Source organism: Lampetra fluviatilis, chromosome 48 (genome assembly GCF_964198595.1).
Source record: "Lampetra fluviatilis chromosome 48, kcLamFluv1.1, whole genome shotgun sequence".
Taxonomy (NCBI): Eukaryota; Metazoa; Chordata; class Hyperoartia; order Petromyzontiformes; family Petromyzontidae; genus Lampetra; species Lampetra fluviatilis.
The window spans coordinates 8,703,239-8,724,876 of record NC_136322.1 but is presented as its reverse complement, the minus strand read 5'-3'; the positions used below and the strand labels follow the sequence as shown (position 1 = coordinate 8,724,876).

Here is a 21,638-nt window from a genome sequence, read left to right as displayed (position 1 = left end):
ATTATCATCATCAGACTTGTTATTTTTGTTTGCATTACGACTGCAGGTATTGCGGTTATTGCAAACATGATGCCTTGTATAAAGGTGTCAGTTTTGTACCAGTTGAAAGGGTAAAACCCTATTACTATATTTTGCATTTTGACTTCTTGTGTTGAGGGTTATTGCAAACACGATGCCTCGTATAAAGGTGTCAGTTTTTGTACCAGTTGAAAGGGTAAAAACCTATTACTACAACTGAAACTCTCTTAAGAACCGCTGCTGTGCCCACCACCCCCCCTAAGCAACACCGTCTCTGTCCCCACGCGTCTTGACCTCTTGACCGTGGCGTGAGCAGGATCCGAGGCACCAGCTACCAGAGTCCGCACGGACTGCCCATCGACCTTCTCGACCGGCTGCTCATCATCTCCACATCGCCGTACAGCGAGCGCGAGACTCAGCAGATACTCTCCATCCGGTGAGACGTGCAGGAGAATGTGGAGATGCACGACGATGATGATGATGATGTGTGTCTCTCTCTCTGTGTGTAGTCAACTACGTGCAGGAGGATGTGGAGATGCATGATGATGTGTGTGTCTGTGTCTCTATCTTTCTGTGTGTAGTCAGCTACGTGGAGGAGAATGTGGAGATGCATGATGATGATGATGTGTGTCTATCTCTCTGTGTGTAGTCAACTACGTGCAGGAGGATGTAGAGATGCATGATGATGTGTGTGTCTGTGTCTCTATCTTTCTGTGTGTAGTCAGCCACGTGGAGGAGAATGTGGAGATGCATGATGATGATGTGTGTCTGTGTTTATCTCCCTGTGTGTACTCAGTTACGTGGAGAATGTGGAGATGATGATGATGTGTGTGTGTCTGTATCTATCTCTCTGTATGTAGTCAGCTGTGCGGAGTATGTGTAGACGATGATGATGTGTGTGTCTGTATCTATCTCTGTGTGTGTACTCAGCTGTGAGGAGTATGTGTAGATGATGATGATGTGTGTCTGTGTCTATCTCTGTGTGTAGTCAGCTGTGCGGAGTATGTGTAGACGATGATAATCATGATGATGTGTGTGTGTCTGTATCTATCTCTGTGTGTGTACTCAGCTGTGAGGAGTAGGATGTGGAGATGCATGATGTTGATGTGTGTGTGTGTCTGTATCTATCTCTCTGTGTGTGCTCAGCTGTGAGGATGTGTAGACGACGACGATGATGATGATGTGTGTCTGTATCTCTCTCTCTCTGTGTGTAGTCAACTACGAGGAGGAGAATGTGGAGATGCACGATGATGATGATGTGTGTCTGTGTCTGTCTTTCTCTCTCTCTGTGTGTAGTCAACTACGAGGAGGAGAATGTGTAGATGATGATGATGTGTGTCTCTGTATCTCTCTGTGTGTGTACTCTGCTGTGAGTAGTATGTGTAGATGATGATGATGATGTGTGTCTGTATCTCTCTCTCTCTCTCTGTGTACTCCGCTACGAGGAGTAGGTGTAGATGATGATGTGTGTCTGTATCTCTCTCTCTCTCTCTGTGTACTCCGCTACGAGGAGTAGGTGTAGATGATGATGTGTGTCTGTATCTCTCTCTCTCTCTCTGTGTACTCCGCTACGAGGAGTAGGTGTAGATGATGATGTGTGTCTGTATCTCTCTCTCTGTGTGTAGTCAGCTGTGAGGAGTAGGATGTGGAGATGCATGATGATGATGTGTGTGTCTCTCTCTGTGTGTACTCCGCTACGAGGAGAATACGGAGATACATGATGATGATGTGTGTGTCTGTATCTGCGTGTACTCAGCTGTGAGGAGTAGGATGTAACGACGATGATGATGATGTCTCTATCTGTGTGTACTCAGCTGTGAGGAGTAGGATGTATCGACGACGATGATGATGATGTGTGTCTCTTTATCTGTGTGTACTCAGCTGTGAGGAGGATGTGTAGACGATGATGATGTGTGTCTCTGTATCTCTCTCCGCGTGTACTCAGCTGTGAGGAGTATATGTAGACTATGATGATGATGTGTGTCTCTGTGTGTGTCTCTCTCTCCGCGTGTACTCCTCGGCTGCGAGGAGGATGTGTAGACGATGATGATGATGTGTGTCTGTATCTGTGTGTACTCAGCTGCGAGGAGGATGTGTAGACGATGATGATGATGTGTCTATTTCTCTGTGTGTCCTCAGCTGCGAGGATGTGTAGACGATGATGATGATGATGTATCTCTCTCTCCGCGTGTCCTCTTAAGCTGCGAGAAGGACGTGGAGATGCATGATGATGATGAAGAGTGTAGTTGTGTCTACTCAGCTGTGAGGAGTATGTGTAGACGACGATGATGATGATGATGATGTGTGTCTCTGTATCTATCTCTCCGCGTGTCCTCAGCTGCGAGGAGGAGGATGTATTGACGATGATGATGATGTGTGTATTTGTGTCTACTCGACTGTGAGGAGTATGTGTAGTCGATGATGATGATGATGTGTGTTTCTTTATCTGTGTGTACTCAGCTGTGAGGAGTAGGATGTATCGATGATGATGATGTGTGTCTGTGTGTGTCTCTCTCTCCGCGTGTCGTCCTCAGCTGCGAGGAGGAGGACGTGGAGATGAACGACGATGCCCTCACCGTGCTCACCAAGATCGGGATGGAGACGTCGCTCCGCTACGCCATTCAGCTCATCACGGCTGCCAGCCTCGTGTGTCGCAAACGCAAGGTGGGCGGGCGGGCGCCCCGCAGGCTTTTAGTTTGGTGTTCTCTCCCCCACCTCCCCCCCCCCACCTCCCAGCAGTCTGTCACAGGCTACACGGGGGACCTTTGTCTTTGTGTGGCCTTCATAGGTGCTGCCCGCTAACAGCACTTGCCCCAGCAGTCTGTTACAGGCTACATGCGGCGGGGGGTAGTGATGGTGATGATTGTGATGATGATTGTGATGATGGTGATGATTGTGATGATGGTGATGATTGTGATGATTGTGATAATGGTGATGATTGTGATAATGGTGATGATTGTGATAATGGTGATGATTGTGATAATGGTGATGATTGTGATAATGGTGATAATGGTGATAATCATGACGATGGCGGTGATGATGATATTGATAGGGGGGTGAGGTAAGAATCATGATGGCGTTGTGATAGTGACGATGATCTCATCATGATCATGGTCATGGCAATTGGCGTGTAGCCCCGACGAAAACTCCAACACTGGCGTGGTCACGTTCTGTTTACGAGACAAACCCTCTATACCAAACGGCTTGTCTTTGTGCGTAAGGACATCTCAGCACAGCGGCCGCGTCGTGATTTTCCTTGTGCCGGGGGTCGGTCTCAGAACGTCGAATCTGTCCCCGCGTCTCTCGCAGGGAACGGAGGTGCAGGTGGAGGACATCAAGCGAGTCTACTCCCTCTTCCTGGACGAGGCGAGGTCCACGCAGTACATGAAGGAGTACCAGGACGCGTTCATGTTCAACGAGATGCGTACGTCCAGAGCACCCCCAGTGCCTCCCCCCACACCACCCCCTCTGCCCCCCCCCACACCACCCCCTCTGCCCCCCACTTTTAATTTCTCCGTCTCAGTGAGATGCGTACGTCCAGAGCACCCCTAGTGCCCCCCCACCCCACCCCCCCCTGCCCCCCACCCCACCCCCTCTGCCTCCCACTTTTAATTTCTCCGTCTCAGTGAGATGCGTACGTCCAGAGCACCCCTAGTGCCCCCCCACCCCACCCCCCCCTGCCCCCCACCCCACCCCCTCTGCCTCCCACTTTTAATTTCTCCGTCTCAGTGAGATGCGTACGTCCAGAGCACCCCTAGTGCCCCCCCACCCCACCCCCCCCTGCCCCCCACCCCACCCCCTCTGCCCCCCACTTTTTTAATGTCTCCGTCTCAGTGAGATGCGTACGTCCAGAGTACCCCTAGCGCCCCCCAAAACCACACCCTTGCCCCCCACTTTTAATGTCTCTGTCTCACTGAGATGCGTACGTCCAGAGCACCCCCAGCGCCCCCCCACCCCACCCCCCCTGCCCCCCACTGTCAGTGTCTCTGTCTCACTGAGATGCGTACGTCCAGAGCACCCCCAGCGCCCCCCCCCACCCCACCCCCCCTGCCCCCACTGTCAGTGTCTCTGTCTCACTGAGATGCGTACGTCCAGAGCACCCCCAGCGCCCCCCCCCACCCCACCCCCCCTGCCCCCACTGTCAGTGTCTCTGTCTCACTGAGATGCGTACGTCCAGAGCACCCCCAGCGCCCCCCCACCCCACCCCCCCCTGCCCCCCACTTTCAGTGTCTCTGTCTCACTGAGGTGTGTACGTCCAGAGCACCCCTAGCGCCCCCCACCACACCACCTCTGCCCCCCACTTTTAATGTCTCTGTCTCACTGAGATGCCGTACGTCCAGAGTTACCCCTAGTGCCCCCCACCCCACCTCCTCTGCCCCCCACTGTCAGTGTCTCTGTCTCACTGAGATGCGTACGTCCAGAGCACCCCCAGCGCCCCCCCACCCCACCCCCCTTGCCCCCCACTGTCAGCGTCTCTGTCTCACTGAGATGCGTACGTCCAAACTGGTACCCCTAACGAATTGGCCACGTTCTGTTTGCGTGACACAAACCCTCTGTGGCGGGTTTAACGACACAACATTCATATATTTTCACGCGAACTAACCCCCAAAGAGCTTTGTAGCTTATCGGATTTCCTCCAGCGTTAATGTTTACGACGTGAGGGCGCTGGGGGGGGTGGGGGTGGGCCTCGTACGCCATGAAGCCTCTGCGTGGTGGTGGTGGTCTCTGTCTCGCAGGCCCCGAGGTGACGATGGACACGTCTTAAACGAGGCAGCGGACGCGAGAGAGGAGGGGGTGGGGGGGAGGCGGGACAACGACATCCGGGCCGGACCACGGGGCTTGATTCCACGTTGCGTGCGTTGTGCGTGTGCGTGCGTGTGTGTATAAGCAGGGTGCTTAAAAACAAAACAAGTAAACCCGTAAAAACAAAGTTTTTCACTATAAATCCTTTATATGCGTAAGCGGCTAGAGTCTTCTCGTCCTCTGGCTTGAGATGGCTGCCACCTATGGGTCAGATGATTGTCTGCCAGTATTAAGCAATTGGTAATTAAATATTTAATTTGTTTTCCCTAAAAAGTGTAAAATTTTGGGATTTTTTTTTCATGAACATTAATTGCCTCGCACAACGAGTCTGTGTGCAAAATGTCAGCTCGATTGGATCACGGGAAGTGGGTTAAAAAACGACCGAAAGATTTGCACGGTCGTAAGCAAGCACGCAAGCAAGCAAGCACGCAAGCAAGCAAGCGAACTTAATATAAAGGATTTAAAAACTAAACGTTAATGACGCTTCAGAGAATTTGCAACAACGCCACGAGAGAAATTTGCCTCTCAGGGTTACCGGACGACCACCTGTGGTGAGGGAGGGATTCCCGGCGCACGCGTTGACGTCGAATGGCGGAGGAGCGGCGGGAGACTTTCATTTTAGATTTGAAGCTTTCGTGACTGCAAGGATTCGTGCACTTAGGTTTTTTCGGTAAAGTCGTCACGTGGGTAAAAAATGACATAAAATTAAAAGTTAATGACAGTAATGATGGAAATAAAATAAAATAATAAATCACGACGTTTCGGAGGCAACACAAGTCTCCGTCAGCACTTGATACAGTAATTTTAGCTGTGACGGTCCCACCTGATGACGGAGACTTGTGTTGCCTCCGAAACGTCGTGATTTATTATTTTATTTTATTTCCATTATTACTTTAATTAACTTATAATTTTATTTTTTACCTACGTGACTTTACCGAAAAAAACCTAAGAGTATGGAAGACTTTCACTTGTTTTTTTAAAGCTGTTAACGTTACATTTGTTCTAGATTTGAAGCTTTCGTGACTGCAATGATTCATACTCTTAGTTCTTTCGGTAAAGTCACCACGTAGGTAAAAAATGAAATTAAAATTAATAAAAATAAAACAATAAAAATCACGACGTTTCGGAGGCAACACAAGCTTCCGTCTTCAGGTAAAACCGTCACAGCTAAATATCGGTACACTATATAAGGTACACTATATAAGGTACACTATATAAGGTACACTATATAAGGTACACTATATAAGGTACACTATATAAGGTACACTATATAAGGTACACTATATAAGGTACAGATATTTTGCTGTGACGGTTTCACCTGAAGACGGAAGCTTGTGTTGCCTCTGAAACGTCGTGATTTTTATTGTTTTATTTTTATTTCATTTTTTACCTACGTGGTGACTTTACCGAAAGAACTAAGAGTATGTTACATTTGTTATCGCGTTACGGTGTGGTATTATTAGTATCCGTTCTTTCCTCCCCCCTCCCTCCCCCCATTAAAAACGATAGTGCCATGTAAGGCGTTAACATTTTTTTTAAGTACCCTGTACTCTGGCAGAGCAGGTGGTCACAAGCCGGTGCATCTGGCAGTCATCTCGGTCAGTCAACCCACGGCGCCACTTAGATCCATAGCTGTCAGTCCCTTATCCAGTGCCCCCGATCTTGATCTGAAGCTTCCGTGACTGCAGGAATTACTCGGCGGATCTTTGGGTAAAGTCACGAAGAAATTAACTCAATTAAGTAATAGAATACGACGTTTCGATTGCAACACAAGCAGTCGTCATCAGGGAGAACTACATTTGAGAGAGACAAAACACAGACACGGAGACACACAGACACACAAGCAGAGAGAGACAACACAACATAGACTCACAAGCAGAGAGAGACAACACAGACAGAGACACACAACCTAGACACACAGACACACAGAGAGACACACAACATAGACACACAGACACAAGCAGAGAGACACACACAGACACACAACATAGACACAGAGACACAGCATAGACACACAGACAGACACACAAGCAGAGACACAACACAGACACAGAAAGAGACACAACCTAGACAGACAGACACACAAGCGGAGAGACACATAGACACACAGAGACACACAGACAGATACACAAGTAGAGAGAGACAACACAGAGACACACAGACACATAGACAGACACACAAGCAGAGAGACAACATAGACACACAGAGAACCCCCAATGTCTCTGTGCCGTGGCCTTAAATAACAGCCCCTATCTTATACTGGTAGGAACCTCCTGGTTACACCAGCCCACAGGGGATTATTGTGTCCGTCTGTCGTGCATCCAAAAATGGGAGGGGAGGGGCTGGGTGGGGAAGGGGCTGGGTGGGGGGTGGGAGGGGTGGGGCTGGGTGGGGAGGGGCTGGTCACCCCGTGGTGCCCTTATAAAACTCAACGTTTAACCTACTCACGCTGGCTTGTGCCCGCCCTCACAGTCGGCCATATTTGCGGAATACACCACGCCCTGGCCGTTGACCCTGGTGGCCATTGACCGAGCAACCCGACGTGTTCCTACCAGCTCCCTCCGCAGGACAATGTGTTTACAGACCAATTTCAGACCTTATTGGTCACCCCCGTGTACCCCTTGCAAATGTCAACGTTCATCCTACGATGTCCCACCGTCGCGAGGGGGAAACGCAAAAAAATTAACACGTTTAAAAAAAAAAAAATGTGTTTGCCCATATTGAAACGGCCGTACGCTGTATGGACCCGAAAACTAAATTTCCCCTGTACAAGAATACAGAGTAGACCGTGCGTGGGGGTTGGCAGCTGTGCGGATCTGTCCCGTGACCTGCTGCCAGCAGCGAGCCTTCGACACTTCACGCGATAGCCCCAAAGTGCACCTGGCCTGGCACAGGCGCCGTGGTGACGCCACCGAATGGCGGATGTTGGTATTTGCTATTCTGTTTTTTGTGTTTAGCTTTTTGTTATCTATAATTAGGGGGGGGGGCGGGTTAGATGGCTTAAATGCAAATGCGTGTCGATAAACCCCGCCAATTGGTAAGCGTTTGTGACGTGAACGAAACGTGGCCCCAATCAGTTACGAGTTGATAACTCACCGGTTGTGTGTCGGTAAAGTAAACCCACAATATACAGGTAGGAACAACAGGTTCCACACTGCCCACCAGGGATTATTTGTCTGTCTGTCGTGCGTGCATAGCCACGCCCTCGATTTGTATTTTTCATAGAGCGCTTCGGGCGCGCTCGGCACCACGTGACGCGCCGCACGAATGCGCTGTCCAACCAAGTTCCTACCTGCCAGAGGTCGCAACCGGGTACCCGATACCCGTACCCTACCCGATACCTGGCTACCCGTACCCGGCCGGGTACGGGTACCCGTTTGCGACCCTGGTGCGGCCGGGTACGGGTAAGGAATCAAAACCCGTTTGCGACCTCTGCTACCTGCCGACTCCGAAGGAACGTGTTGTACAATTCCAAGGAGTTTCGCCCGTGATTAGGTAACACCAGCTTCAGGCGATTAGCCCGAATTCTGATCGAATGCGATCTTACCCGAAAAAGACCTTTATGATTGTTACCGGTACGGATATCGGTTGCGAAAGTAGTGGCGGTGGTGGTGGGTTAGATCGCGTAAATATAAACGTGTCATTAAACCCGCCAGCCCCCCCCCCCCACGACAGCCAATTGGTAAAGTTTGTCAGGCAAAGAGGAACAAGACAGATTCCGTTACTAGTTAGTTACATTACACCGCTGTGTTGGAGAGCAAATGCACAACATTTAAATTCAAGAGTACGACGTTTCGCCAGTAACGCACCGCCCGTGTGCTGTGCTAGTAACGAATTGCCAGCGTTCTTATTCTTGGTTCTTTCGGTGAAGTCGCGTAGAAGGCAGAGGTCGCAACCGGGTACCCGTACCCTACCCGATACCCGGCTACCCGTTTGCGACCTCTGGTAGAAGGGAAATAATAAAGTAATAAAAATATACAACATTAAAAATGTCTCACGACGTTTCGACTGCAACACAGGCAATCGTCATCAGGTGTGAAATCCACGGCAAGAAAATTTGAATAAAGTGGCGGTTTTTTTCCTACAGCGATTTGGCAGTTGGCCCAGATGGACGTTAGGACAAACCGCCACTTTTTTCAAATTTTCTTGCCGTGGATTTCACACCTGATGACGATTGCTTGCGTTGCAGTCGAAACGTCGTGAGACATTTTTATTGTTTTATAGTTTTTATTATTTTATTGTTTCCCTTCCACGTGGTGACTTTACCGAAAGAACCAAGAAGATGAATCCATGCGGTCACGAAAGCTTTGAATCGAAACTTGGCCGCGTTCTGTTTACGCGACACAAAAACCCTCTTACCGATTGGCTGTGGCGGGGTTAAGGGCACAGCGACATTTATATATTGACACGATCTAACCCCCCAAAAAAACTTGTGGATGGCACGTTCTGTTTACGTAACAGCCCTTACTAATCGGCTGTGTCGGGTGGTGGCGGGTTTAACGATACAACATAAAATTTCGATTGAAAGCTTTCGTGACTGCAGGGATTCATCTTCTTGGTTCTTTCGGTAAAGTCACGTAGAAGAGAAATAATAAAATAATAAAAATAAAACATAAATACAATTCTCACGACGATTCGGCCACAAACTGAGGACGGCTGCTTGCGTTGTGGCCGAAACGTCGTGAGAATTATTTAATGTTTTATTTTTATTATTTTGTTATTTCCCTTCTACGTGACTTTACCGAAAGAGCCAAGAAGACACAACATTATTTATTTACTCGATCTCACCCCAAAAACGTCAATGACCTGTTGAACTTAGTGTGTACACGCGCACACACGCACGCGTGCTTAGGGGCCATCCATTTAGTACGTACGCATGAGGCGGTGGGGGGGTTAACCCAAATGCGTTCGCTTGCGTATGGGGGAGTCTACTGACAATGTACGCATAGGAAACGGGGGGGGGGGGGGGGTAAAGCTTGGATAATTGTCTACATTGGCCTTCAAATTAGTTAAAGTGTGGACTATCTGTTTGCTTAAACACGTTAATATTATTAATCCTTGATCGTGATTAAATATCGGCCGTTCTATAGGATTCGGGGGTGGGGGGGGGGGGTGCGTCAAGTGTACGTACGAAGATGGGGGGGGGGGGGTGTGTAACAAGTACGCGTGCGTACAGGGAGGGGTTCAAGTTTTGACAGATTTTTGCGGACCTACTAAATGGGTGGCCCCTTGCATCTCGACTGAAAGTTGAGACGTGGAGAGAGTTCCCCTCCCCGGGTTTTTTTTGTTAAATTTTGAGATGTATTTTCCCCGATGGGTTGGAAGTTAAAACCGACCTTTGTGTGTGTGTGTGGGGGGGGGGTTGATTTCTTTGCGTTATTGTTTGCGGTGGTGACGCACTAAATTTTTTTCACGGTGCCGATTTGAATATAAATAAAATCTACCTTTGTTTGTTCCTGGTTGCATCGAGTGTTAAAAACTAACACTATAACAATAAGTAGTATTTAAAAACACGTTTTTAAAAACACGCTTCAATGAAATGTACCGTACTACTAATGGAAGAAGTCTGAAGCTTGTAATAACGTAAGGGGCCGTGGCCAATTACAGCCAACGTCAGTTGAGCGTGGACAATTAGACCCAAGCCGAAACATAACATCTAAAAATGATTGTTTAAAAATATTTGTTTTAGTTTTAACGATAGAATATAGTATTGTCATCGGTATGACATAAGTTTACCAAGTTTGCAGTCGACATCACATTGGGAAGTGGGTTAAAATTGAGGTACAAGATTTGAGGATACGACAACGACGACAACTGAGTGAGTTAAATAAAAGCGTGTAAAAATAAATAAAATATTAAAAAATACTTTTAAAAAAACACTTTAATGAAACGTACTGTCCGAGCTGCCCCTCCCCATGCCCCCTTCCCCCATCGCCCCTCCCCCTCCTTCCACATCCCCCGCCCCTGGGGCGTGGCTCCCCGAGGCTTGCTGTGACGTCAGGGACCACGTGGTGATTTACAGCCAACGTCGGTTGAGCGTGGACAATTAGACCCAAGCCGAAACGTAACATGTAAAAAGTATAACCCGTAAAAACAAAGTTTTTCACTATAAATCCTTTATATGCGTGGCGGCTAGAGTCCTCTCGTCCTCTGGCTTGAGATGGCTGCCACCTATGGGTCAGGTGATTGCATGGCAGCATTAAGCAATTGGTAATTAAATATAATATTTTTGTCCTAAAAAGTGTCAAATTTTGGAAAAAAAATTTCACGAACATTAATTGTCACGCACAACGAGTCTGTGTGCAAAATGTCAGCTCGATTGGATCACGGGAAGTGGGTTAAAAAACGACCGAAAGATTTGCACGGTCGTAAGCAAGCAAGCGAACTTAATATAAAGGATTTAAAAAATAATGTTTACCATTTTTTAAAATGATAGAATATAGTATTGTCATCAGTATGACATAAGTGTAGTGAATTCAAGGAGACGTAGTCACACTTATTTATTATAACCTTACACTCAACACAGGCCAATGTATACAACACTCGAAGGGGTAACGGCCATTTCACCCGTCTAACAGGGAGACCCCACTATCTCTAACCCGGCTAGCCTACTCCCAGGTCCTCCACTCAAGAGCTCGGGGGAGGCTTGCTGATCCAGCTCTGGCCAAGCTGGGATCACGGCACCCTTAGTCACTAGACCGGCTCTTACAAGAGCATCGGCTCTGGGCTCTCGGGGCCACGCCACTGGCTTGCCCTGGTCGGTCCTTAGAAGGACAGCGATCCAGGAGAGTCCCAGGGCCTATCCAGCTGGTCTTCACTCTTCACTGGTTATTGAAACGTCGTAATTCTATTACTTAATTTGATCTTATACCTACGTGACTTTACTGAAAGATACTCTTAGTTCTTTCGGTAAAGTCACGTAGGTAAAATTAATAAAAATAAAACAATAAAATGGGAACCTCATTTGCCAGTAAAAATATGATAATTGGTTTTTAACCCTTCTATTTGGCAACAAAACTGACACCTTTTTACAAGGAGTCATGTTTGCATAGACCGCAATACCTGCAGTCATGGTGCAAACAAAAGAACATAACTCTGATAATGTATGCACTGTCCTTGAAGTTGATTAGTCCACACCCGAGACAGCTTTCATTAGAGCCTAGTCTCACATGGGTTGCACCAGATGACGCCAAAAGGCGCACAACACAAAGACAATGCACCATCAGAGTATGAAAGCTCGGGGCAAGCATCTACACTATGGGAACCTCATTTGCCACTATGGGAACCTCATTTTTTTAATATTTAATTACCAATTGCTTAATGCTGGCAGACAATCATCTGACCCATAGGTGGCAGCCATCTCAAGCCAGAGGACGAGAGGACTCTAGCCGCCACGCATATAAAGGATTTAGAGTGAAAAACTTTGTTTTTACGGGTTAATTTATTCACTTTTCATTACAGCTCTCCTTCACGCTGCTGACAGACAGCGTGAGAGGGATAGAGAGAGACGCGCGGCCACGTGGCAGCCTGGACCACGTGGCAGCCTGGACCACGTGGCAGCCTGGACCACGTGGCAGCCTGGACCACGTGGCAGCCTGGACCACGTGGCAGCCTGGACCACGTGGCAGCCTGGACCACGTGGCAGCCTGGACCACGTGGCAGCCTGGACCACGTGGCAGCCTGGACCACGTGGCAGCCTGGACCACGTGGCAGCCTGGACCACGTGGCAGCCTGGACCACGTGGCAGCCTGGTCCCCGCTCCAGCGTGGCCTCCTCCTCCGTTCGTTCCAGTTCTGACCACGTGTCGTTCGTCTCCACCCCTATTTAATACCCGGGTCACGTGGTACGTTTCCACCAATCCTGGTTAGCCTCTATGGAATCTTCCAGACTCCATCGTAAGCTCCCGGGACCACGCCCCTGACTCGTCTCCCCATTGGCTGTGGCTAAAGCCAGCAGAACCAATCCTCTACTTGCAGATGTCACCTTTCCATCACGTCAGGGCCACGCCCCCTAGGCTTCCCCCCATTGGCTATGGACCAGGACCGGCAGAGCCGATCATCATGACGAGTTGTGATACGTCAGCGAGCCGGATATATGCTCACATTACACACGGACCACCCATTTGATGTAGTGATTTGGGAATGTGTCGGGGGCACGGCAGCCGGGAGAGACCTTGACATGAGGCTCGGGTGAACGCTAGATGGTGGAAGAAATTGCCCAAGTTGTGGTTACTCGTGAGCAAGGAAAAATGGGCCAAAATGCCGGCGAAACCCTTAAAGGTTGTTAGCCATAACAGGCAGAGGTCGCAACCGGGTACCCGATACCCGTACCCTACCCGATCCCCGGCTACCCGTACCCGGCCGGGTACGTGTAGCCGTTTGCGACCCTGGTGCGGCCGGGTACGGGTAAGGAATCAAAGCCCGTTTGCGACCTCTGATAACAGGGCAGCAGATGATATCACAAGAGCTGAAGCAACTACAGACCTCGGATCCGAGTCGAACAACTTCGTGGGGGAAAACCTAAGTTCGGTCGGGCCCTTGAAACCGCCAATGGGACTTCTAGCCAACTTGTGGTAATCAACGCTCTCTTACGGAGAAAATTCCCGAGTCCAAGGGTGGACGCAATGGGCAAAAATGTCCACGCAGTTGATCGTCCCACAGAAATGACGCAATCAAGCGACGACTTTAGCACGCGATTCCCTCGCTGGCTGGGCACATGGGGCGCGTTAGCCGGGCGCCGACTCGCGTATTGGCACATTTCTACTGACCCGGAGCGGCCAGAGACACAGAGCGCTACTGCCAAATCACGCGATAACAGAGTTGCAAATGGCAATCGGCGCACACGTGCCGAGCCGGGTGCGAGGGCGATCCCTCGATCCCTCGATTCTGCGCCCTCGCTAGCCCCCCCGCTCCGGTCGGTTGCCGCTCATCCTACGACGCCGTCATCCGAGTCTTCTTCGATTTTGACGGCTACGGCTACGGTGTCGGCTACGGTGTCGGCTACGGCGTCGCTCGGCGTTGCGTGCGTCTTCTTGTGCCGCCTGTGCGTGCTCTTGTCGGCGAACGCCCGCCCGCACACGCCGCACTTGTACGGCTTCTCGCCCGTGTGGGTGCGCTGGTGGCTGCGAAGGTAGCCGAGAAGGCGGAACGCCTTGGCGCACACGCCGCATCGGTACGGGCGCTCGCCGGTGTGCGTGCGCCGGTGCTCGACTAGGACGCTCGGCTTGTCGGCCGTGAAGGGGCACTCGTCGCAGCGGTAGACGGACGACTTGACGTGCTGCTTCATGTGGTCCTCGAGCGCCGGCGGGCTCACCAGCACCCAGTTGCACACCGGGCAGAGGATCTTGGCGGAGCCCTCGGAGATCGTTTTGTTTCCTTGTAGTGAGGTGGGGGGGGGGTAGGAGGGGTGGCGGAAAGGCAAAGATCATCACCACCCACACCACCCACACCACCCACACCACCCACACCACCCACACCACCCACACAGATCATCACCACCCACAAAGACAAAATCCCCGCCGACACCGCCCACACCGCCCACCTCCTCACCAGCTCATCCCCTCACCACTCACCACTCACCACGCCGGTGGCTGACTAGGACTCCCGGCTTGTCGGCCGTGTAGCAGCGGTAGACGGCCGACTTGCCGTGCTGCTTCATGTGGTCCTCCAGCGCCGACGGGCTCACCAGCACCCAGTTGCACACCGGGCACAGGATCTTGGCGAAGCCCTCGGAGATCATTTTGTCTCCTTGTAGTGAGGGGGGGTAGGAGGGGTGGGGGCGGCAGAAAGACAAAGATCATCACCACCCACATCGCTCACCACCTCCACTCACCTCTCCCTCTGCTCCCTCACCTCCTCACCACCTCCACTCACCACTCGCCTCCTCACCACCTCCACTCACCTCTCCCTCTGCTCGCTCACCTACTCACCACTCACCTCTCCCTCTGCTCCCTCACCTCCTCACCACCTCCACTCACCACTCGCCTCTCCCTCACCACTCACCTCTCCCTCTGCTCCCTCACCTCCTCACCACCTCCACTCACCACTCGCCTCCTCACCACCTCCACTCACCACTCCCTCTGCTCGCTCACCTACTCACCACTCACCTCTCCCTCTGCTCCCTCACCTCCTCACCACCTCCACTCACCACTCCCTCTGCTCGCTCACCTACTCACCACTCACCTCTCCCTCTGCTCCCTCACCTCCTCACCACCTCCACTCACCACTCCCTCTGCTCGCTCACCTACTCACCACTCACCTCTCCCTCTGCTCCCTCACCTCCTCACCACCTCCACTCACCACTCCCTCTGCTCGCTCACCTACTCACCACTCACCTCTCCCTCTGCTCGCTCACCTACTCACCACTCACCTCTCCCTCTGCTCCCTCACCTCCTCACCACCTCCACTCACCACTCCCTCTGCTCGCTCACCTACTCACCACTCACCTCTCCCTCTGCTCCCTCACCTCCTCACCACCTCCACTCACCACTCCCTCTGCTCGCTCACCTACTCACCACTCACCTCTCCCTCTGCTCCCTCACCTCCTCACCACCTCCACTCACCACTCGCCTCCTCACCACCTCCACTCACCACTCACCTCTCCCTCTGCTCGCTCACCTACTCACCACTCACCTCTCCCTCTGCTCCCTCACCTCCTCACCACCTCCACTCACCACTCGCCTCTCCCTCACCACTCACCTCTCCCTCTGCTCCCTCACCTCCTCACCACCTCCACTCACCACTCGCCTCTCCCTCACCACTCACCTCTCCCTCTGCTCCCTCACCTCCTCACCACCTCCACTCACCACTCGCCTCCTCACCACCTCCACTCACCTCTCCCTCACCACTCACCTCTCCCTCTGCTCCCTCACCTCCTCACCACCTCCCCTCACCACTCACCTCTCCCTCTGCTCCCTCACCACCTCACCACCTCCACTCACCACTTACCTCTCCCTCTGCTCCCTCACCTCCTCACCACCTCCCCTCACCACTCACCACTCCCTCTGCTCCCTCACCTCCTCACCACCTCCCCTCACCACTCACCTCTCCCTCTGCTCGCTCACCACCTCACCACCTCCACTCACCACTCACCTCTCCCTCTGCTCCCTCACCTCCTCACCACCTCCCCTCACCACTCACCACTCCCTCTGCTCCCTCACCTCCTCACCACCTCCCCTCACCACTCACCTCTCCCTCTGCTCGCTCACCACCTCACCACCTCCACTCACCACTCACCTCTCCCTCTGCTCCCTCACCTCACCACCTCCACTCACCACTCACCTCTCCCTCTGCTCCCTCACCTCACCACCTCCACTCACCACTCACCTCTCCCTCACCTCACCACCTCCACTCACCTCTCCCTCTGCTCGCTCACCACCTCACCTCTCCACTCACCTCCTCCTCGCCGCGTCTCGCTGTGGCCGCCTGCTCCTCTTCTCTCCCTCACCTCCTCACCACCTCCTCACCATCTCACCCCCTCTCCTCGCCGTGACATCGCGCCGGACGTGACGTCACGTCGAACGACGCCAGGAAATTACGTCACCCGTCGCGCGTGACGTCACGTCGCTCGCCGAGCCCCGCGCTCGCAGGCGTGACGTCACGTCGCTCGTCCCGTGACGTCACGTCGCTCGCCGAGCCCCGCCCTCGTGGGCGTGACGTCACGCGGCTGGCTGACTCGTCGCCGTGACGTCACGTCGCTCGTCGAGGCCCGCACTCGTGGGCGTGACGTCACGCGGCTGGCTGACTCGTCGCGTGACGTCACGTCGCTCGTCGAGCCCCTCGTTCGTCGCGTGACGTCACCGGCTCTGCTCAAAATCTCCTCCCCTCCCCCCTAGGTCGACTCAGCCTCAAATGAGAAACCTGCAGCAGTGCAATTGTAAGGACGAGTGTGCAACCTCGACTTTTGTGGCCCTACGACAACTTCCGTCCGTCGATTTGCAGACGCGTACGCAGACGCAGAAGGCGATTATAAAATAGTGGTTTTTATTTTGTTGAATGAAAACTTTGTGTTACACAGTTTTCCACGTCCCCAATCCAACAAGTGTACAGATCTTCTTGGTTCTCTCGGTAAAGCCACGCAGAAGGGAAGTAATAAAACAATAAAACTAAAACATAATAAAAATAAAACATAATAAAACATAATAAAAATAAAACATAATAAAACATAATAAAATAATAAAAATAAAACATAATAGAATAATAAAAACAAAACATAATAAAATAATTCTCACGACGTTTCGGCCACAACGCAAGCAGCCGTCCTCAGGTGAAGAACAGGGCTGTCGGGGAGACAGCGTCTGAATGAACACCACATACGATGCCAAGCTTGGTGGTGTTCATTCAGACGCTGTCTTTCCGACAGACCTGTTCTTCACCTGAGGACGGCTGCTTGCGTTGTGGCCGAAACGTCGTGAGAATTGTATTTGATTACGTTTTATTTTCATTATTTTATTATTTCCCTTTTACGTGACGACTTTACCGAAAGAACCAAGAAGATGAATCCCTGCTGCAGTCACGAAAGAAGCTTCCAATCGACAATTTAAGTGTACAGATTCTACGTGCGACTACATCTCTTTAAAAACAAGGAGCGCCATCGCTTTGGCCACAGCCTCAAGCACAAGAACCAATTTGAATCCCGAGGAACCAATTGGCTCGTGAATACACCACATTTTGGCGTCTAACGCGAAACGTCGGACATGGTTTCGAACAGCCCGCGGCACGGCGCAGAAACGCACATCTCCACCGGCATCTTCATCATCATCTTCGTCATCATCTTCGTCATCGCCGCCATCATCGTCATCATCTTCATCATCATCATCGTCATCGCCGCCATCATCATCATCATCGCCACTAAAATTGACATCATTATCGCCATCTTCATCATCATCATCGCCACCGCCATCTCCACCGGCATCTTCATCATCATCGCCATCATCATCATCATCGCCACTAAAAATTACATCATTATCGCCATCATCATCATCATCGCCACCGCCATCTCCACCGGCATCTTCATCATCATCTTCATCATCATCGGCATCGCCGCCATCATCATCATCATCGCCACTAAAATTGACATCATTATCGCCATCTTCATCATCATCATCGCCACCGCCATCTCCACCGGCATCTTCATCATCATCGCCATCATTATCGCCACTGCCATCATCATCATCTTCATCATCGCCACCGGCATTTTCATCATCATCGCCATCATCATCATCATCGCCACTAAAATTTACATCATTATCGCCATCATCATCATCGCCACCGGCATTTTCATCATCATCATCATCATCGCCACTGCCATCATCATCATCACCACTGCCATCATCGTCATCTTCATCATCGCCACCACCATTTCCATCGTTATCGCCATCTTCATCATCATCGCCACCGCCATCATCATCATCTTCATCATCACCACCGCCATTTCCATCATCATCGCCATCATCATCATCGCCAATGCCATCATCATCTTCATCATCGCCATCATCATCATCGCCACCGCCATTTCCATCATTATCGCCATCATCATCATCATCTTCATCATCTTCATCATCGCCACCGCCATCATCATCATCGCCATCATTATCGCCATCATCATCATCATCATCGCCACCGCCATCATCATCACCATCATTATCGCCATCATCATCTTCATCATCGCCACTGCCATCATCATCATCGCCATCATTATCGCCATCATCATCATCATCATCGCCACCGTCATTTCCATCGTTATCGCCATCATCATCATCATCACCATCATTATCGCCATCATCATCATCATCACCATCATTATCGCCATCATCATCATCTTCATCATCGCCACTGCCATCATCATCATCGCCATCATTATCGCCATCATCATCATCATCATCGCCACCGTCATTTCCATCGTTATCGCCATCATCATCATCACCACCGCCATCATCATCATCTTCATCATCGCCATCTTCATCATCGCCATCATCATCATCTTCATCATCGCCATCTTCATCATCACCACCGCCATCATCATCATCTTCATCATCGCCATCTTCATCATCGCCATCATCATCATCATCATCGCCATCATTATCGCCATCATCATCATCATCTTCATCATCGCCACCGCCATCATCGCCATCATTATCGCCATCATCATCATCATCTTCATCATCGCCACCGTCATTTCCATCGTTATCGCCATCATCATCATCACCACCGCCATCATCATCATCTTCGCCATCTTCATCATCGCCATCATCATCATCTTCATCATCGCCATCTTCATCATCACCACCGCCATCATCATCATCTTCATCATCGCCATCTTCATCATCGCCATCATCATCATCATCGCCACCGCCACCTCGCCGGGCACAGGTTCCCCGCGCTGCCCCACGGCTTTTAGGGAGCGGCGCAAGAACCGAGCAGCCAAAATCACCGCCCGTCGCGATCCGCGATTCGCATTTCCGCGTTGAAGACGAAATCATTTGGCACCCGGCCTTCCGTTGTCAAGATTTGGGGGGGGCCACCCCCCTACCCCCCCAGAGCCCCCTCTGAAGCGTGGGGGGGCGGGGCTCTCGTCCATCGGAAGTGGCGTGAGAAAGAAAATTTGCATGGCTGCCCCCCTTTCCGTTTCACCTTCGCCAAACGATGCGGCCAACGTCGTAATCACGTGTGCGTGTGCGTCCATGCGTGCGCGTGCGTTGCACTTCTTTCAGACGACCGTACGTAAGCCACCAACCGTGTCTAATCGGAGTTGCGCGGGGTGGAAGGACAACGAACTAAACGCACAACAACAACAACAAGCGGCAAGTTCTGAAGAAACGAGTTTGTCAATCTAGACGACGGTGTAAAACTGCGTCGTAGCTCCCGGTTGGCCCCCTCACACCAGAAGAGCAGAACGTTCCAGACGGCCGCAGAAGCAGCAGCAGCAGAAAGCCGCCGAAGTCCGCCGCGGGGACCACGGGAGCGCGACGCTTCACCCGTTCGCGTGATGGTTCAGCGCCGCCGCCACCCCCACCCCCGCCTCCTTCTTAGCGGCCTCCTCAGCGTGCACCTGCCGGTGCCTGCGCAGGTGGTGCGCGTGAGCGAACGCCCGCCCGCACTGCGCGCAAACGTGCGGCCTCTCGCCCGTGTGCGTGGCGCGGTGACGCAGCAGGTGCTCGGCGCGCGAGAACGCTTTGCCGCAGGCGCCGCACGCGTGCCCCCGCTCGCCGGTGTGCACGGCCCGGTGCTTCTGCAGGCTGCCCAGCTGCGCGAACGCCCTGCCGCATTCGGCGCACGCGTGCCGCCTCTCCCCCGTGTGCACGGCGCGCTGGTGCGTGCGCAGGTTGCCGCGCTGGGCGAACGACTTCCCGCAGTCGGGGCAGGCGTGGGGACGTTCCCCCGTGTGCGTGGCTCGGTGTCCCCGCAGGTGGTGGGCGTGGGCGAAGGCCCGGCCGCAGTCGGGGCAGGCGTGCGGACGCTCACGAGTGTGCGTCGTCTGGTGGCGCTGGAGGTGCTCGAGCCGCGAGAACGCCTTCTCGCACACCGTGCACACGAACAGGCGCTCGGCGCGGTGCGTGCGGCGGTGCACGCGCAGGCCCGACGGCACCGCGAACGCCTTGCCGCATTCGGCGCACTCGAACGGCTTCTCGGACTTGGGGATGCCGTTGTCGGGGGGGGGGCGGCGGCGGTACCGGTGGCGTCGGTACCGGCGGCGTCGGAGGTTTCTCTGCCGACGTGCGGCCGCACCGGTACGTCTGTGGCGACGTTGCCGGTTTGTTGTGGTGGTTGTTGTTGTTGCCGCGGTGGCTGCGCTGGTGGGTCTGCAGGTTGCCCGCCAGCGCGAACGCCTTCCCGCAGTCGTCGCACACGAACGGTTTCTGGGGCGAGTGGGCGCGGGCCTCCAGGTTGCTGCGGCGGTCGGTGCCGTGGGGGCACTGATTGGGCTGCGGCTGTGGCGGAGGAGATGGTGGTGGCGGCGGCGTCTTGCTTGGGCAAGGCTCCATCGCCGTCTGTACGGCGAGAGGGGCAGGGTAAAGTCCACGCACGGCCGGCGTTCGTGTAGCCAGCGTGGATGCGGAAACTATGTTTCACTGTTAGCCACGTCCACGTAAGGGCCCCCCCTCCCCCCCCACGCCGAGTTGATGTGGAGTAGCGGCTCTTTTTAAATCCTTTATATTAAGTTCGCTTGCTTGCGCGCTTAGGACCGTGCAAATCTTCAGGTCGTTTTTTTTAACCCACTTCCCGTGATCCAATCGAGCTGACATTTTGCACACAGACTCGTTGTGCGTGACAATTAATTTTCGTGAAAATTTTTTTCCTAAATTTTACACAGTTTAGGGAAAACAAATTAAATATGTAATTACCAATTGCTTAATGGTGGCAGACAATCATCTGACCCATAGGTGGCAGCCATCTCAAGCCAGAGGACGAGAGGACTCTAGCCGCCCCATGCCACGCATATAAAGGATTTAGAGTGAAAAACTTTGTTTTTACGGGTTTACTTGTTTCAGAAGCGACGACCAGGCCGTCGCCAATGACGGCGGGCTCAACCGCGTGGTGGCTTGTCGCGTGGCAATGCATTGCAGCGGCCAAAACGCTCCCAAAAAGCGCGTTTAAATGTGGGGACCAGGGGACAACGTCAAAAGGGGAACAGCACAAAGACAATGTCACTATCAGGACATTTACTGGTAGGAACCTCCTGGTTACACCAGCCCACAGGGGATTATTGTGTCCGTCCGTCCGTCCAAAAATGGGAGGGGTGGGGCTGGGTGGAGAGGGGAGGGTGGGGAGGGTGGGGAGGGGCTGGGTGGGGAGGGTCTGGGTGGGGAGGGTGGGGCT

General features: G+C 52.3%; 3 protein-coding genes across 5 annotated transcripts in view; 1 reads left to right on the top strand and 2 right to left on the bottom strand.

The window, feature by feature from the left end:
• RUVBL2 (RuvB like AAA ATPase 2) overlaps nucleotides 1–6,743 on the top strand; it is a 33,111-nt gene extending 26,368 nt beyond the window's left edge. The window contains exons 11-14 of the mRNA XM_078877739.1: nucleotides 335–454; nucleotides 2,553–2,682; nucleotides 3,328–3,442; nucleotides 4,755–6,743. Coding sequence (XP_078733865.1) covers nucleotides 335–454; nucleotides 2,553–2,682; nucleotides 3,328–3,442; nucleotides 4,755–4,783 — 394 coding nt within the window. The 3' untranslated portion in view covers nucleotides 4,784–6,743. The remainder of the gene's footprint in view (nucleotides 1–334; nucleotides 455–2,552; nucleotides 2,683–3,327; nucleotides 3,443–4,754) is intronic.
• Nucleotides 6,744–11,075: 4,332 nt separating this feature from the next.
• LOC144948317 (uncharacterized) lies at nucleotides 11,076–16,335 on the bottom strand. Of its 3 annotated transcripts, none has more exons than XM_078877756.1 (3): nucleotides 16,203–16,314; nucleotides 14,400–14,567; nucleotides 11,076–14,195 (listed from the first exon to the last, which is right to left on the bottom strand). In XM_078877756.1, exons 2-3 carry the CDS (start codon nucleotides 14,557–14,559, stop codon nucleotides 13,747–13,749), a joined length of 609 nt encoding a protein of 202 aa, XP_078733882.1. In that variant the 5' UTR covers nucleotides 14,560–14,567; nucleotides 16,203–16,314; the 3' UTR covers nucleotides 11,076–13,746. The 3 variants fall into 3 exon arrangements, with proteins under 3 accessions (XP_078733882.1, XP_078733880.1, XP_078733879.1); XM_078877754.1 differs by having other exon boundaries at nucleotides 11,077–14,195; nucleotides 14,400–14,564; nucleotides 16,215–16,316; XM_078877753.1 differs by having other exon boundaries at nucleotides 11,080–14,195; nucleotides 16,215–16,335.
• Nucleotides 16,336–17,207: 872 nt separating this feature from the next.
• LOC144948248 (uncharacterized) lies at nucleotides 17,208–21,380 on the bottom strand. Its single transcript, XM_078877672.1, has 2 exons — nucleotides 21,321–21,380; nucleotides 17,208–20,880 (listed from the first exon to the last, which is right to left on the bottom strand). The coding sequence occupies exons 1-2, from the start codon at nucleotides 21,378–21,380 to the stop codon at nucleotides 19,792–19,794; spliced, it is 1,149 nt and encodes a 382-aa protein (XP_078733798.1). The 3' UTR covers nucleotides 17,208–19,791.
• Nucleotides 21,381–21,638: the final 258 nt, after the last annotated feature.

Bases quoted from the DNA above. Each gene is read 5' to 3' on its own strand.
- LOC144948317 (XM_078877753.1), bottom strand. From the start codon at position 14,559: ATGATCTCCGAGGGCTTCGCCAAGATCCTGTGCCCGGTGTGCAACTGG. The intron at 14,196-14,399 runs GTGAGTGGTGAG...CCTCACTACAAG, and splicing joins CCTAGTCAGCCACCGGCGTG to GAAACAAAACGATCTCCGAG.
- LOC144948248 (XM_078877672.1), bottom strand. From the start codon at position 21,380: ATGCATTGCCACGCGACAAGCCACCACGCGGTTGAGCCCGCCGTCATT. The intron at 20,881-21,320 runs GTCGTCGCTTCT...AGTGAAACATAG, and splicing joins CCGTCATTGGCGACGGCCTG to TTTCCGCATCCACGCTGGCT.